This window comes from Aquarana catesbeiana, linkage group LG03 (assembly GCF_042186555.1).
Source record: "Aquarana catesbeiana isolate 2022-GZ linkage group LG03, ASM4218655v1, whole genome shotgun sequence".
NCBI classification, from domain to species: Eukaryota; Metazoa; Chordata; class Amphibia; order Anura; family Ranidae; genus Aquarana; species Aquarana catesbeiana.
In genome coordinates, this window is record NC_133326.1 from 699887830 (window position 1) to 699900612 (window position 12783).

At 43.2% G+C, this 12783-nt stretch overlaps 1 protein-coding gene across 1 annotated transcript; it reads left to right on the plus strand.

Moving 5' to 3' along the window:
* Positions 1-7800: 7800 nt before the first annotated feature.
* Positions 7801-8723, plus strand: LOC141134327 (olfactory receptor 8A1-like). Its single transcript, XM_073623900.1, is given in 3 exon segments — positions 7801-8046; positions 8048-8163; positions 8165-8723. Coding segments are annotated over 3 exon segments (921 nt in total).
* The last annotated feature ends 4060 nt before the right edge of the window (positions 8724-12783 follow it).

Consider the following 12783-nt stretch of genomic DNA (forward strand, 5'->3'; position numbering starts at 1 on the left):
CACTTTCTGTCCACATGTCCTCCTCTTGTAGAGTGCTCTGAACCAACTTTAAAATGGTGACACCAGTTGACCATGCCCATGCAATGTGTGTTGGTTCGACTACTTGAGATCAATATTGGAAAGCCCATGTGACAGGTTCCCAACACAGGAGTATAATTGGGAAACAGAGAGAGAGTTCTCACCCTATAACGGCAAGTGCCAAAACAAGCATTTTTGTGGTAGCATCACCAGGTTGGTATTATTTTAATCACTTGCTTACCGGGCACTTTCACCCCCTTTCTACCCAGACCAATTATTAGCTTTCAGTGCTGTCGCACTTTGAATGACAATTGCGCAGTCATGCTACACTGTATCCATATGAAATAGAGCTTTCTTTTTCTCCTTCATTGATGTGCGCTGATGAGGCTGATAGGTGGCACTGATGGGCACTGATGATGCATCCCTGGTGGGCACTGATCAGGAGGCACTGATGAGGCTGCACTGATATGTGGCACTGATAAATGTCACTGATGGGCACTGATAGGCAGCACTGAAGGGCACTGATAGGTGGCACTTGTGGGCACTGATAGGCACTGGCAGGTGGAACTGATAGGCAGCACTGATAGGTGGCACTGATGATGAGGCACTGATGGGCAGTGATGATGAAGCACTGATGGACACTGATTGGCAGCACTGGTGGGCACTGATAGGTGGCACTGGTGGGCACTGTTTAGCAGTACTGATGGGCACTGATAGGTGGCACTGATAAATGGCACTGATGGGCACTGATAGGTGGCACTGAAGGGCACTGATAGGCAGCACTAAAGGTCACTGATGGGTGGCACTGATGGGCACCGATAGGCACTGGTAGGTGGCACTGATAGGCACAACTGATAGGTGGCACTGATGATGAGGCACTGATGGGCACTGATTGGCAGCACTGATGGGCATTGATAGATGGCACTGGTGGGCACTGCTTAGCAGTACTGATGAGCACTGGTAGGTTGCACTGGTGGGCACTGCTTAGCAGCAGTGGCTGTCAATGTATGGGACTGATGTCCCGCTTACACAAGCGGGCAATCGGCTTATTTTTTTCTCCTCACGCTGTTAGCGTGAGGGAAAAAAATGCACATTACTGGCTTCTGTTTAAATCATGTAATCAGTTGTCTTCTTTTTTCAGATCTGCAATCAGCCGAGTCCCAAGGACTCGGTGATCACAGAGCGCGTCATCCATGTACGCCCTCCTGGCAATTTAGGCCTGCGCTGTAGTCATCTTTCGGCTATAGCGCGGGCACCAAGTGCTTAATGAAACCTGCAGAATATAACAAAATTACTTTTGAAATGACAAAGATTATGTGAGATTTTAATGACTGGGATTAAATTTACTTCAAACTATCCTCTTTCTGGAAGCAGAAAAAAAAATACCAGTCAACAGCACATTTAGGGTCCTGAGGATGCAGGTCTGTCATGCAATTATTTTTGTGCTTTTGTTACCCACCTCAGTACCAGCCTGTAATCCCCCTTCATCTATGGGCCGTTTTTTCTTAATATTTCTACCCAGATTTATCATATCATATTTTAGATAGATTTAAATAGTGGTTTCCTTTTGGTGGTTTTTAATAAACACTGTTTTTTATTTTTGCAATATAAACAAAATACCAAACGATCATAAGAAATAAGTTTTTTTTTTCCTATGATCCTCAACTCTATCTAGTGGCCATAATATGATACTTTCCTGAACCACTCCATTTTTCATAAACAAATAACATTTTACCCATAGAATATATAGAGAACATTTAGTTTTGCCCGAGACAGAATGAATGTACCAACAGTTTCATTGGATGAATACACATCCCTAAAAGTGATTGATCAGCAGCATCCAAACATACTCTTGTGTGAAAACATGTATAAATAGACCCAAGTGTATGTCAGCTTAAGTGTAATAGTGTACCACTCTTTGACAGAACACAGAAACACACCATAAGTGACTTAAAAATTAAAAGGATGAATCAATTATTGAAGGTAAGAAAATAAACAGGACAATGGGATATGTTAGATTAACTAATAGGCAGGTTAGCCTCACCTACAGCCATTAATTTGCACCACAATAAGGCTATATCCTATTACACTAGTCCACAGTATCAGTAAGAATAACATCAACCATAAAAGCATGAATGGCATTGAAGAAATCTCACAGTAAAATGGCACCTAGCTGCCAGTGTTGGCCGGAGTTTGTTGGGGCCCTTCTGTAGGTGGTGCACATGTATCTGTCCCTTTAAGACTGTACACAAGTGGTGGCTGATAAACTGCTAGGTAAAGGACAGTTTAGTTGGCAATAACTGTGAGCAGCAAGGGGTAAAGTTCTGCTCACCACTCGCGGTATGCAACAGATCAGATCCAGTGTGCTTGGCAATCAGTTGTCGGAGGAGTCTCAGTCCTCTCCAGATCCACACAAGACTCACTCTCTCACTGGTGTAGCAACAGGTCTCTCCAGCTCTGGTCCCAGTTCTGCTAAAGATCTCTCTGCAGGTCAGTTCTCAAGCTCCACTGAACACAGCACAGGCACCTGATCTCTGCACTGGCCCTCTTCTCTCTGGCACTGTGCACAGACCCTAACGCAGGTCTGCACTGCTCCGTTCCCTGTGCTAGTCTGCCCAACCTCTGGTAATTTTTTGATCAGGAAAAGCCTCTTCGCCTCTTGACACAGAGAATTCTGGGTATTGTAATTTGCAGTCCCATAGACTCCATTCACTGGTGTTAAATGGCACCCCTTTAAGAACTTCATATGCCATGATCCTCAGTGGTTGCACCACACTGGCTCCAGATTGGATCTGCCATTTACAGGAGGGAGGGGGAGAGAAGCAGGAGCAATCAGGGAATCAAACCTACAACCCACTCTTAATGCAGTGCAGCAGTGGTGGGAAGCTCTGGATAAGTGTTGGCTGCTGCAGCTTACACAGCCACTCTGTCACGGCCAGCAGCATAGCCAGGAGATGACAGAAGAGAGGCCAGTTGCTGCTCACAGGTTGACACTCCTCTCAGCTGGTAGCAAGAGATTAAGGGGAGCACAAGCACAAGCTTCATCAAGCCATTGGGCACCCGGCTACAAATATAAATGTAGCACCCGCCTAGTTAGGTTGCTAGGATGTTAGGTAAATATAGTTCTTGTTGGCTCCTCTGTAATATAAGGAGAAACTGTTGATTGCTTTTGGCTGTTCTGGAGATCACAGGCTGCAGATTTGATTGCTCTCCCCTGCTTTCTAAAGGCTTCTGGAATATAGGAGGTTGGGCAAGGAAAATAGGCAACCTGATTATTTATTGTGCTTCAGCCAATCCCTGTGGAAGTACTGTATCTCAAGTAGGTGGCTGGAGAGGCAAATGACAAGTCTGAGTTTTAGAACAGTAGGGTGGGGGTGGCTACCACCCCCCCCTGCAGCAAGTCTACTGAATCAAACTGATGTTCATTGAGTTTCCAGCTGTGGCATAGCTGGATGGCCTACTTCAGAATCCTGTTCTGAGGCTAATCAGGGGAACTTTCAACTAAAAGCTCACCGAATAGTGCCCAGTGGAGGTTTGAAACGCTCTGACTGTCCTGTGACATTGTGAGTACTGACCTAAACCCCTGGGGTGGAAGCGCCAGTGGCAGTTTTGACTTGGATAGCTTTTTTAAGGAAATTAGTTCTACCATCTGTACTTGCTCCTGTATAGAGACTATTCACAAAGGCCTAGCTTTGGTGTAAACAAGTGTCAAAACATTTTGTTTATGCAGTCTAAAACTATTCTGACAACTAGCAGTTGGTCGAGCAGTTGGTGGGAGGGGGGATATTTCCTTGGCACACTTTGGGCCCCTTAGTACCAATTGAGCACCTTTGAAGTGCCACGGCCTAGGGTTCTGAGTATTGTTGCCGACCATGTCCATCCCTTTATGACTACCATGTACCCATCTTCTGATGGCTCATTCCTTGATAATGTCACAAAGCTCAAATCATCTCACCACTGGTTTCTTGAACATGGCAATTAGGTCACTGTACTCCAATGGCCTCCACAGTCACCGGATCTCAATCCAACAGTGCACCTTGTGGGGGAATGGGAAATTTACCAAGGTATGCAGAATACCATCTCTGAATGCACGACATATCAAACCTTGAAGCAGGTGGGCTATAGCAACAGAAGACTACACTCAATGCCACTCCTGTCAGCTAAAAACAGAAATTGGAAGCTACAATTTGAACAGGCTCAACAAAATTGGACAATAGAAGATTGGAAAAATGTTGCCTGTTCTGATGAGTCTCAATTTCAGCTGCGACATTCAGATGGCAGGGTCAGAATTTGGCATAAAACAACATGAAAGCATAGATCCATCGTGGCTTGTAACCATGGTTCAGGCCAGTGGTGGTGGTGTAATGGTGTGGGGGATATTTCCTTGGCACACTTTGGGCCCCTTAGTACCAATTAAGCATCGTTTAAATGCCACAGTCTACCTGAGTATTGTTGCTGACCATGTCAATCCCTTTATGACTACAGTGTCCCCATCTTCTGATGGCTCCTTCCAGCAGGATGCACCATGTCACAAAGCTCCAATCATCTCACCACTGGTTTCTTGAACATGACAATGAGGTCACTGTACTCCAATGGCCTCCACAGTCACCAGATCTCAATCCAATAGAGCACCTTTGGGATGTGGTGGAATGGGAAATTTGCATCATGGATTTGCATCCGACAAATCTGCAGCAACTGCGTGATGCTATCATGTCAATATGAATCTCTGAGGAATGTTTCAAATGCCTTGTTGAATCTACGCCATGAAGAATGAAGGTAGTTCTGAAGGCAAAAGGGGGTCCAACCCAGTACTAGCAAGGTGTACCTAATAAAGTGGCCAGTGAGTGTATAGTCGGCATACTGTTTGTATATCTCCATGGGTAAGCCATCATCCATGAGCTCCAGGTGCTTTGAAGCTGGGAAAGACACCATGTTTGGTGAGTATATTTTAAAAAAATCTCCCTGATGTATTTTGTTGATAAAGGCAAAAGCGGCGACAGGTTCTCTTTAGTGAAAGCATGTTGTGTTTCAGTTACGCTATAGGGAATATTTTCTTAGCGGCTGTGATTAAAAACAATTCATAGTTTCACCTCTGAGGTGAGGAAGAATTCCTCCTTGGATCTCTGGGTTTATTATAAAAACCGTACTAATTTATTGAGATAAAAAAAATGCTTGCTGACCAACCGCCGCAGTTACACTGCGGCAGGTTGACATGGCTACGCACATTTTAGCTGATGAGACGGCACTGATAGCCTGCACTGATGGGAACTGATGAGGCGGCACTGATGAGGCGGCACTGATGAGGCAGCACTGATGGACACTGATGAGGTTTCACTGATGAGGAGGCACTAATATGCAGCACTGATAAGCAATGATAGGTGGCACTGTTGGGCACTAATGGGAATTGATAGGTGTCACTTATGGACACTGATAGGCGGCAGGGATAGGTGTCACTGATTGGCGGCACTGATGAGCAGGCACTGAAAGGCAGCACTGACTGGCATCACTGCTGGCCACAGACTGGCATCTCCAATGGGCACTGTTGGGGCTGCACTGATCATCAGGGCACTGAGTGATGATCAGTACCCTGATTATCTGTGGAGGTGTCCCCTGTGAGAAAATGCCGCTGATTGGCTCTCCTCTCCTCACACTCTGTCGGTGTGAGGAGAGGAATGCCGATGACTGACATTTCCTTGTTTACATGTGATCAGCGGTGATTGGACACAGCTGATCACATGGGTAAAGAGCCTTATCATCGAGATCAGGGATGCGCCTTGTCCCAGGCACACAGTGCGTCACCAATTGCCGTGCTGCGTGCCAAGAGTGGGACGACGTCATAAGACGTCATCCCAGAATGAGAGATCTACCCCACCGTCATTTGTCTATACGGCCGGCAAGAGGTGATTAGAGATCAGTGGTCTCCAAACTGTGGCCAATTGTTTGCCTTTATCTGGCCCTTGGGGTATGTTCCTCCCACTGAAACCAATGATGAGGCCCAGCTGCTTCCACTGACACCATCAGTGGAGCATACTTTTTCCCACTGCCACCAATGATGGGGTACTATTCATCCCACTGCCACCAGCAATGGAACACTATTCCTCACAATGACATCAATGATGGGGCACTATTCCACTGACACCAATGATGGGGCACTATTCCACCCACTGACACCAATGATGGGGAAATATTCCTCCCACTGACACCAATGATGGGGAAATATTCTTCCCACTGACACCAATGAGATGGGGAAATATTCTTTCCACTGACACCAATGATAGGGCAATATTCCTTCCACTGACACAAATGATAGAGTGGTATTCCTCTTCCTGTTTATCATAGGCACTATGTGATTTATTTTACTCCTACTGACAACCAAGCCTGAGGGATCCCCTACTGATGCTGGGGCATTTTCTACTCCCACTGACCACAGTCCGGCCCCCCTAAAGTCTGAAGGACGGTAAACTGGCCCTTTGTTTAGAAAGTTTGGAGACTCTGCAGTAGCAGCCATTAACTTGTGGTACGTCCAAAGAGCGGAACTAGTTAAAGAAATTATAATGTTTAACTTTAAAGTGGAGCTCCACGTTAAGTATTATTAAAATTGTTTCTTCTCTGCAAAGGGTATTTATTTTTTTATTTTTTGCATTAGTTCACATCCCCCAGGGCAATTCCCAGCCCTCAGTGAGATTTGTTTGACAGTCCTTTGCCTAGTAGCCTTAAAATTGTCCAGAACTGATCTTAAAGATGCAGCTCTTGTTGACTTCAATAAGAAATTGATTAACTTTCAGAATTACAGCAACGCTCGGTGAATGGAATGCAGATATGTTTGGTTCATTCCTGCTATTTACCAGGAAATATTCATCTATTTTTGTGAGGTTGTAAAAGCTCTGTTGATATCAGTTGAGAGCCTAAAGAAAAAGTAAGGGGTGTTTTTGTTTTTTTCAGATGCTGGAGAAGTAACATAACTGAATGGACAATCCTCCATATATTTGGGAATATTCATTGGTTCGTGAGTTCTTGAAAAAGGTAAATTGCCTAATATTCTTACTAACAGTGCTAGAGCTGCATTTCTCCTCCACTTGTCTCCCATTTTCAAGCATTGATATAGAAAAACATTGCATCTTCATCATCATTTGCAATTTATTATATTGGAAGCAGACCAACCCACCCTCCATGAACCCCCTTGGTGTACTAAATGAGCTCAAGGCTTTGGAAGAACTTACATCCTGCCTTAGATAGTAAAGAGGAACAATTCTCCAAAAATTGTTTATTGGCACGATTAGACTCATTCACTAACATATCATAAACTCTTGGTGGATGCATAACAAGCCTCTCCATCCAACTTGAGGCTTGTTAAATATTACCTCAAATTCATGTCCATGCTATCTGAATTCCCCCCCCTCCTAGACATCTCCCCCCTGTTTTCCCCCCCTCCATCACTCCTTATCTTTAGTCTTCTTAGCTCCTTTCTACACCATTTCCTACTTCATCTGTTATATAATAAAATGCAATGCAATTCTGGTAAGTGACAGTACACACAACATGGCTCCAACTAATACTGATCATCTGTACTGTAAAAGGTGGAAAACCCAACTGTTATTTGCTCACAGAATGTTTCCACCAAGTTTTTTCTGATTTATTCTGCTTTGAAATGTGCAGAAGTTGTTTTGGATGTTCTGAAAACCATATGAGATACGCTTCCAATGTGGAAATTGAATTAGATAAAGAATAAAAAATAAATACAACCAAAAGGGAGTTTCACTGCTCCATTACCAAAAAAAGTTAATGGATATTAAAAACATGACACTTGTGACCATGTTTGAGTTTTCTGGACTAACCGATGATGAGGAACTTGTCCCATTCCTCTTTGTGTTCTTTTTTTTGGTTTACATGGTGACCATAGTGGGAAATGTTGGTATGGTAGCTTTGGTCTGTACATCCTCCAACCTTCAAACTCCAATGTATTACTTCTTGGGTAGCCTGTCTTTGGTGGACCTTCTTTACTCCTCAGTTATTACTCCAAATACAATGTCTCAATTTCTCTCAATTTCTCTCCGCTAAAAAGTCCATTTCATTTCTTGGCTGTGCCACCCAACTGTATTTATTTTGTGCTCTGGCTGGTAATGAAGCTATCCTTCTCTCCACCATGTGCTATCTGCCAACCTCTACACTACAATTTGTTAATGACCAAGAAGAAATGTTTTGGTCTGGTCCTTTATTCCTCCTCCATTAGTTTCTTACAGTCAGTTGTGCAGACCAGTTGTGTGTTTAGTCTTCCATTCTGTGGATCGAACCTTATTGACCATTTCTATTGTGACATTCCACCATTGCTGAAACTGTCCTGCTTCAACACTTTCCATTGTGATATGTTAACTGGCATTCTTGTTGCGGTCTGGGGAATATACACTTTGACAACAATCCTTCTCTCATATACCTACATAATTTCCACTGTTTTAAAGATGACATCCACTAAAGGAAGACAGAAGGCCTTCAGTACGTGCTCCTCACATATTATTTGCGTCTCAACTTTCTTCACAGCTGTTTTCTTCACCTATCTTCATCCTCATTCTGTAGCCTTTGGGATACAAGACAAGGTGGCCTCTGTTTTCTATACAGCAGTGACTCCGATGCTGAACCCTCTTATCTATAGCCTGAGGAACCAAGAGGTGAAACAGGTCCTTGTTCAAGCACTGAGAAACTCTTGCTGATACAGATCAAATAACTTCTATGGTAAAGTACAAAGATGAAAAAGATGCAAAGCTCGCCACAACCCCCCAAATTCATTATGTGCAAGCTTAAAGTGTTACTAAACCCATAAATAGAAATATGAAAATAGTTCAAACCCCCCCCACAGTGCCCATAGCTTATAAATCTCCTTTTTACATTAAAATACTGCCATTGTATACCTTTTTTGCTGATTTGTATACCACGGTCACGTGATAAACTGCAGGGTTTGCTTGAATTCTGAGTGTTCAGGTAGGAGGAGATTTCCACTATTTTTACACTGTCTCTTTAAAAAAAAATGTGATCACATTTCTATTACAATGAAGGTGAACACCCCCTGTAATAGAAATAAGCATGATAGTGCCTCTTTATTGTGAGGTCTGGGGTCAAAATAAACCTCAGATCTCACATTTACAATTAAAAGCAAACAAAAATAAGTAATTTTGCCTTTAAGAGATGAAAAAATTATCCCTTTAAGGCCAGAAGGCAGAAGTGGCGTTGGACGTTGCTCCGATCCTACAAGGGCATACAGCCCAGTGGGAGCTATCTTGACCACACTTGGCTTCCTGCCCAGCCATGGATTGGATCGGCTCCAGGCTAACCGGTAAGCCTGGAAATGACCGGGAAGCGGCAAGAGTGGGGGGTGCACCTCTCCTGCTGCTTCTAAAAGTGAACCCATGGTGAATCCACCACCGGGATCACTTTTATTGGAAAGAGAATCTCCTACAGTTTTAAAAAAGGGCTAGATGCTGCCATAATAATTGTATTTAACATCAAATTAACTGCTTCCGGACCGCCCACCGCACTTTTACTACTTACTTGCGAAACAAGGTGCCTGAACATTGTTTGCGACTTCTGGGTCGTGTACGTGCCCCTGGAAATCCGCTCCCGCTGTGATTGGACACAGCGGGAGCCAATCAAAGGGTCCAGCGGATGGGATGTCGCTCGCAGAGGGGCAGAAAGGCAGTCTGCCTATGTAAACAAGGCAGATCGCCATTCTGTGAGAGAGGAAAATGGAGATCTTATGTTTCACGGATCTCTGTTTTCCTCCACTGACAGCATCCCCCCCCCCACAGTTAGTAAGCACCCCCTAGGAGCACACTTAACCCTTTGATCACCCCTGATGTTAACCCCTTCCCTGCCAGTGTCATTTATACAGTGCATTTTTTAGCACTGATCACTATATTGGTGACACCGGTCCCCAAAAAGTGTCACTTAGTGTCAGATTTGTCCACCGCAATATCGCAGTCCTGCTAAAAATTGCTAATCGCTGCTATTTCTAGTAAAAAGAAAATTAAAAAATAAAAAGTCCGTAAAAAGTCCATAAATCTATTCCATAGTTTGTAGACGCGATAACTTTTGCGCAAACCAATCATTATACCTCTATTAGGATTTTTTTTACCAAAAATATAGTAGCAGAATACATATTGGCCTAAATTGATGAAGAAATTTCATTTTTAACAATTTTTTTATTGGATGTGTTTTATAGCAGAAATTTAAAAAATATTGTTTTTTTTTTTTTTTTCAAAAAAAATTCTTCTTTTGTTTATAGCACAAAATAAAAACTGCAAAGGTGACCAAATACCACCAAAAGAAAGCTCTATTTGTGGGGGAAAAAAGGACGTCAATTATATTTGGGTACAGCATCGCACGACCGTGCAATTGTCAGTTAAAGCAACGCAGTGCCGTATCGCAAAAAATGCTCTGGTCGGGAAGGGGGTGAAACCTTCCAGGGCTGAAGTGGTTAATATTTTATATATATATATATATATATATATATATATATATATATATATATATATATATATATATATATATATACTGTGGGTGGCCTGTCAACGTTTTTGCTTAAATTTGCAGAAGCCAAAAAATGTGGGTAAGGGGGGATCGAAACTTTGTCAGATTTTTTTTTCTGTCTGGCTCCCTATTAGCAAGATACACTCCTTCTATTTATCCTGTTGACTATTAAAAATTTACTAAAAACTTTCATTACTGATTCGGTATGTATGCACTCACAGTGCTTCCAACACTCCAACCATGCCTTCAACTCAACCTGCCTGTGGGGGGTCAACTGCACCCTGCACGTGGTGGTACCTTTCATCGTGCACATTCTCATCAATGCCTGGGACCAGGCGGGGACCACAGTCTTGTGAAAGTCTAACATTATGGCGGTTCCCTGACTTAGAGAAGAGCCATGTCACTGTGTGCGGTAGTGAGTGGAAAGAGTCTCTGTGAAAGTAAGCTATTTCTTGCCACCCCTGGGCTCTGTATTATTTGTTTCTCAAGGTGTGGACCTCTTTTTTGGTCAGCTGTGGGATGAATATTTACCCTCATTAATAATTTCTTATATACAGTAATACATCGGATTGCGAGTAAGGCGGTTTACAAGCATTTCGCAATACGAGCTATTATTTGTTTAAAATCCTGACTCGGTTTGCGAGCGCAGGATTTAAGCTTCTAGGGCGTGCAGTACCGCATTTGGAGCCGTTCGGAGCCCGAGTGCTCTCCGAGTGTTTCCAAATGTCTCTGGTGCCCCACCTCTGGTTACATGCCGTACTGCATACACTAGCAGTCCCACTGGAATGGATTATCTGAGTTTCCATTGCTTCCTATAGGGACACTAGCTTTGATATACGAGTGCTTTGGATTACAAGCATTCTTCTGGAACAAATTATGCTCGTAATCCAAGGTACCACTGTTACAAGGAAAACCTTCCCTTGAATTGCCTCCTGACTCTGGGATGTGTATTGAGCTGTTATTGACATCCACATTTGATCTCTCTACATAAACATTGTAAGAGATATCCATGTGTTTGATTTCGGATTTATATGTCTCTAAATATATATATATTTTTTTGTATAATGCGTTACTAACTGACCTTTGATTTTAGTGCCTATTCAGTGTATTCTTCCACAAAGAACACCCTGATGAAGACTTCCTGTAGTGGAAACGTTGGGGTATCAATGTGATGCTATGTTGAATCTGCTACTTGTCTCTGTAGTTTTGAACTCCCAGGTTCATAATGTTTTAGCTCAAATAGAATTTTACCTACGTTTGTATCTAAATAAAACCTTTTTTTATATGTAAATGTAACAGTGTTTGTTGGTGCCTTTAAAGTCCCTTACTCTATCCAGTTTGTTTTTTTCCTCTCTGAAAGTGCTGTCTCGTGTCACTACACACTGTAGATTAATGTACAGTATGTTGCATTAGGAGGGATGTTGCTGAGCCCACGCCCTCCCCACCAGTCCAGCGTACCTCTGTTACTTTACTCCCAGTAAAGGTATGGGTTCCGTCATGCACCTACCATGGTCCTCAAAAGTGCACTTGATAACTTCCACCCATGTGACCAGGCCATGGATCTCCGTAACACGAGTTCAGTTCCAGTTGCTACTGGAAACTGACTGCTAGGGAGAGAGCCAAAAGAATGACCCCCTCTCTACCGGAGGACCCGTTTCCTCGACAAACAGCTGTAAAGGGATGGTCTTTAGTCCTAACTCTTCAGCCAGCTAGCGTTGGGACCCAGTTGTACTGTAGTAGTAGTGCTACTAGATGGCTGTATGGTCAGTTCCTAAAGGGCTCATTTTCTCTAGCAGCATAGTAAATCCCCAGGGCATCCACTCACCAGTCCGCGATATTACAGCTCAACATCCGGTCACACACAACAATTAGTCCATTCACTGCTCAGCACCTAGGTGACTCTGGCTGTTGTCACCTCCAAACTCAGTGCATAGCTCCCAACTGTCCCTGATTTCGAGGGACTGTCCCTGATTCGGAACAAAGTCCTTCTGTCCCTCTTTCCTCCTCATTTGTCCCTCATTTTTGTGTGATCTATAAGGTTGTATATAAAAATGCATTATTTATCTTTCAAAAAGTGTTTCCCAGTGCTAAACCATTCATCCAATTTCTAAATTGTTGCATTTATAAGTTTCAGAAGCCAATATAAAGGAATAATAGTGGTTAAAAAAAGCACTTGTGGGTTTAACTAACTCCTTTTTTTTGTTTAACTCTCCATTAAGGGGGTGTGTCAGGGTGTGTGTCTTATGC